Below are 3,416 nucleotides of genomic sequence, written 5' to 3' on the forward strand. Positions count from 1 at the left end.
CACTGTACTTTCTATTCACTGTACTCACTATTCAGTGTACTCATTCTTCAGTGTACTCACTATTCAGTGTACTCACTATTCACTGTACTCACTATTCACTGTACTCACTATTCACTGTACTCATTCTTCAATGTACTTACTATTCACTGTACTCACTATTCATTGCACTCACTATTCACTGTACTCACTATTCAATGCACTCACTGTACTCATTCTTCAATGTACTCACGATTCACTGTACTCATACCTTCTTATCCTACCTTCAATTCTCCGATTTTAGAGAATATTTTATGTTAAATATTATATTATTGGGTTATTTATGAGAACTACCAATAATGCGTGATAGCTAGTTAATTCTATTGAATTATGTATCAACAAATACAACAGAGAACTGTTTTGTCTGATAGTTCACTTGTTCCTTGATTATTTTGTATTCAATATTTCTAAAAATCTGTCTTATAATTCAGTTAAGTTATAGTCCTGACATTAATATATTAAACTTATCATCATCACGGTGTCTTACGAGTGATATCAACTGTTACACTTTCCAATAACACAAATAAAGGGCAAGGCAATCGGAGTTTAACTATGTTTCACGTTACAGTCAGATGGTGTCAAATCAGGTGAATATGGCGGGCCATATCAATGGGACGCACGTGTTTACACTAAGGAATCTGTCCAGGCTATTCTTCATTTGCATCTGTGTACAACTTATAAATATAGTGTTTGAGATGACAACGATGAAGACCTACAATGAAGGTGATATGTTTTAATTTATATTAGGATGTAATAGTTGTATCTTGGATATTTGGAGGTCTATTGCAATTTTAGATGAAACACACTAATAAATGTGAAAATATCAGAATACAATCTAAAATGTAATAAAGTACACTGTAATCTCGTTATAACGAAGTCATTGGGAGACACACAATTACTTTATTATAGTGAAGTGTTCACTATAGCGAAGCATAGTATAATAAATCGAGTTTGTTATAAGCAGGGGACATGCATTATAGCATCATTGTAAAGGTCTGTAATAATGGTTACAGTGTGCATGCATTATATAAAGTCATGTCTAATTAAATGTCACATTTGTATCAGAACTTGTACAACGGTGTTGCCGTAGAGTTTTAATATGCGATTTGATTATTCATAAAGTCTTCATAATTATTTGACAGAAGTGTTTTCAATACCAATAGATGGATTAGTAAATCAAATTACGCGGGTATCCGTTCTTCTTACAAGCTACATAAAGCAGGTCTATGAGTTTGGTGCTGAGTTAACTGCCTCTTCTATTAAATACTTTATATCAATAAAAACCAATGAAAATATTTAATGTATGCATTACTAATGTATATAGCCTTTATTTGAGCAGAAAACAAATTAATTCAGATTCCAATATCAAATTGTGTTCAGCAGACGAGTATGTGTACTTTACAAGCTATACTTGTTTATCGGTCAAGCGTTTATTAATAAAATTATCTACACTGCTCTTAAATTAATATAATTTTTGTTTAATTTGTATGACCTAGTTATAACTTGCACTCGTGAGAAAAACAACGGTGGCAATTCTGACTCTATATTCTTATATTTTCAGTGCCAATAAAACATGACGTCCAACCGCCTAATGAATGGCAATATCAGAATAAATCTCAGGTATGTACATATTTCTGCTTTTCTTTCAACAATCGTCAGTGTTGGTTAGTTGTTGAAAAGTACATCGCTAATTTATTATAATCTATCCTTCATTGTTTCCTTGTAGCCATCCCATGAATACATCAGGACTGATGTATACAATCCTATTGCAGCAAGCAATGAACGAATTCGAATAGCCAAATACGCATGTAAACGTTTGAATAGTAGTCGACATCGTATGGTAGCAAAGCAATTTTTTATTTCTCAAAAATATCACTTTATGTTCAATAATATTCCTAAAGTGGCATCCACAACATGGAGGGAACTTCTATCCTACGCAGACGAGGACTGTCGTAAAAACAAACCAGCCCCACCTGCAGCTGATATCAACGACTACACAAAAGTAGTTTTCTTCCGGGAACCTTTAGTACGCCTTGTGTCATGTTACTTCAGTAAGTTCCATATATCGTCTAGTTTTTCTCCTATTTATGAAAAAGAATTTCGCTATTACATCTTGAAAATTAGAGCCGCTGGAATAAATCTACTGCGCATGCCTGGGCATCCGTGGAAAAGATTGAACGTGACATTTAGTGAGTTTGTACAATTTGTGATCAAGTATGGTAATCGAAAATTAAGATACTCAAAACATTGGAAGCCCCAGTATACTATATCCGACGTGTGTTCAATCGATTATGATTTTATTGGTCATTTTGAAGAACTGGCTTACGATGGTCCTTTTGCTCTTCAGAAGCTTGGTATTGCCAACGTGGTAGAGTTCCCAATTGTACATTCAACGTTAGGTGATGGTATATATGTTGACACTATGTTGTCATTATCATGGGAGTTGATAAAGAAAGTAGTCGAATTTTACTGGCAGGATTATGAAATACTTGGATACAATATTCCTAGTTTCGAGGTTTAAAACTGTGGTAATAACTGTTACATGGATCAATCTATATGAACAACTACTTTAATAGATCAAATAAATTATTTAAGATATAATGTTCTCGGAAATAAATTATTTAAGATAATGTTCTCGGTGGTAGATGTTAAAGCTGCATATGAAAAGACTCGTACAATAATATTTGTTTGACTGTTTTACGGTATAAAACGTTATCACATGATATCATCTCTCATTTTCTATGTTGACTACGTCAGACTGACCTTGTTCCACTAAATGTGTCAACTACAAGTTTCACTCTATAATCAGACGATGTGTGATATAATGTAATTCAATTATATAAGGATAATATCACTTTGTGTTTCATTAAGACATACGATACCAAATCTATTTCTTGTGTTGTTTGTTTCATTAAGCCATTAAATGTATGTAATATAAAGCATTTGTGGTCACCACTAAAACTACATCGAGTTTTGGGTATTTTAATTAATGTTTTTATGATAATGTGAAAGCTGGCTTGAAAAATTGTATTAAGTCGAAACGCATAGTCACAGAAGATATGGAAAATGCTTTGAGACTCGGTAACAGTTGCCATGGAAAGCATGGAAGTTGAATGACAAGAGGGGTCATTTCCCTTCTGAAGCTGTCAACACAAATGAGCTGTTTAAAAAAGTGAGAAGGGCAATTGAAATAATCTTTTGAAGACGGAAAACAGGTATGTGGTTTTCTTAATATAGCTATATAAATTGAAAATACAGTTCGACAGAATTGAAAGATTTCATATAAAAAAAGAATTATGTCTTATGAGATGGCTAGTTTGGTTTAGTAAACCAAAACAATCATTAGAAAAGATGGGTAACCAAATTTGGACATTCAAAAC

At 33.0% G+C, this 3,416-nt stretch overlaps 1 protein-coding gene across 1 annotated transcript; it reads left to right on the plus strand.

Annotated features, from left to right (window-relative positions):
- The first annotated feature begins 740 nt into the window (after window positions 1–740).
- On the plus strand, window positions 741–2,557 carry LOC102801263 (carbohydrate sulfotransferase 14-like). The gene is made up of 3 exons (XM_006812068.2): window positions 741–759; window positions 1,598–1,656; window positions 1,763–2,557. The coding sequence occupies exons 1-3, from the start codon at window positions 741–743 to the stop codon at window positions 2,555–2,557; spliced, it is 873 nt and encodes a 290-aa protein (XP_006812131.2).
- The last annotated feature ends 859 nt before the right edge of the window (window positions 2,558–3,416 follow it).

This window comes from Saccoglossus kowalevskii, chromosome 4, assembly GCF_978046115.1.
Source record: "Saccoglossus kowalevskii chromosome 4, keSacKowa6.1, whole genome shotgun sequence".
NCBI lineage: Eukaryota > Metazoa > Hemichordata > Enteropneusta > Harrimaniidae > Saccoglossus > Saccoglossus kowalevskii.

Coding starts and splice junctions, on each gene's coding strand:
- LOC102801263 (XM_006812068.2), top strand. Junction 1,657..1,762: donor AATATCAGAATAAATCTCAG/GTATGTACATAT, acceptor GTTTCCTTGTAG/CCATCCCATGAATACATCAG.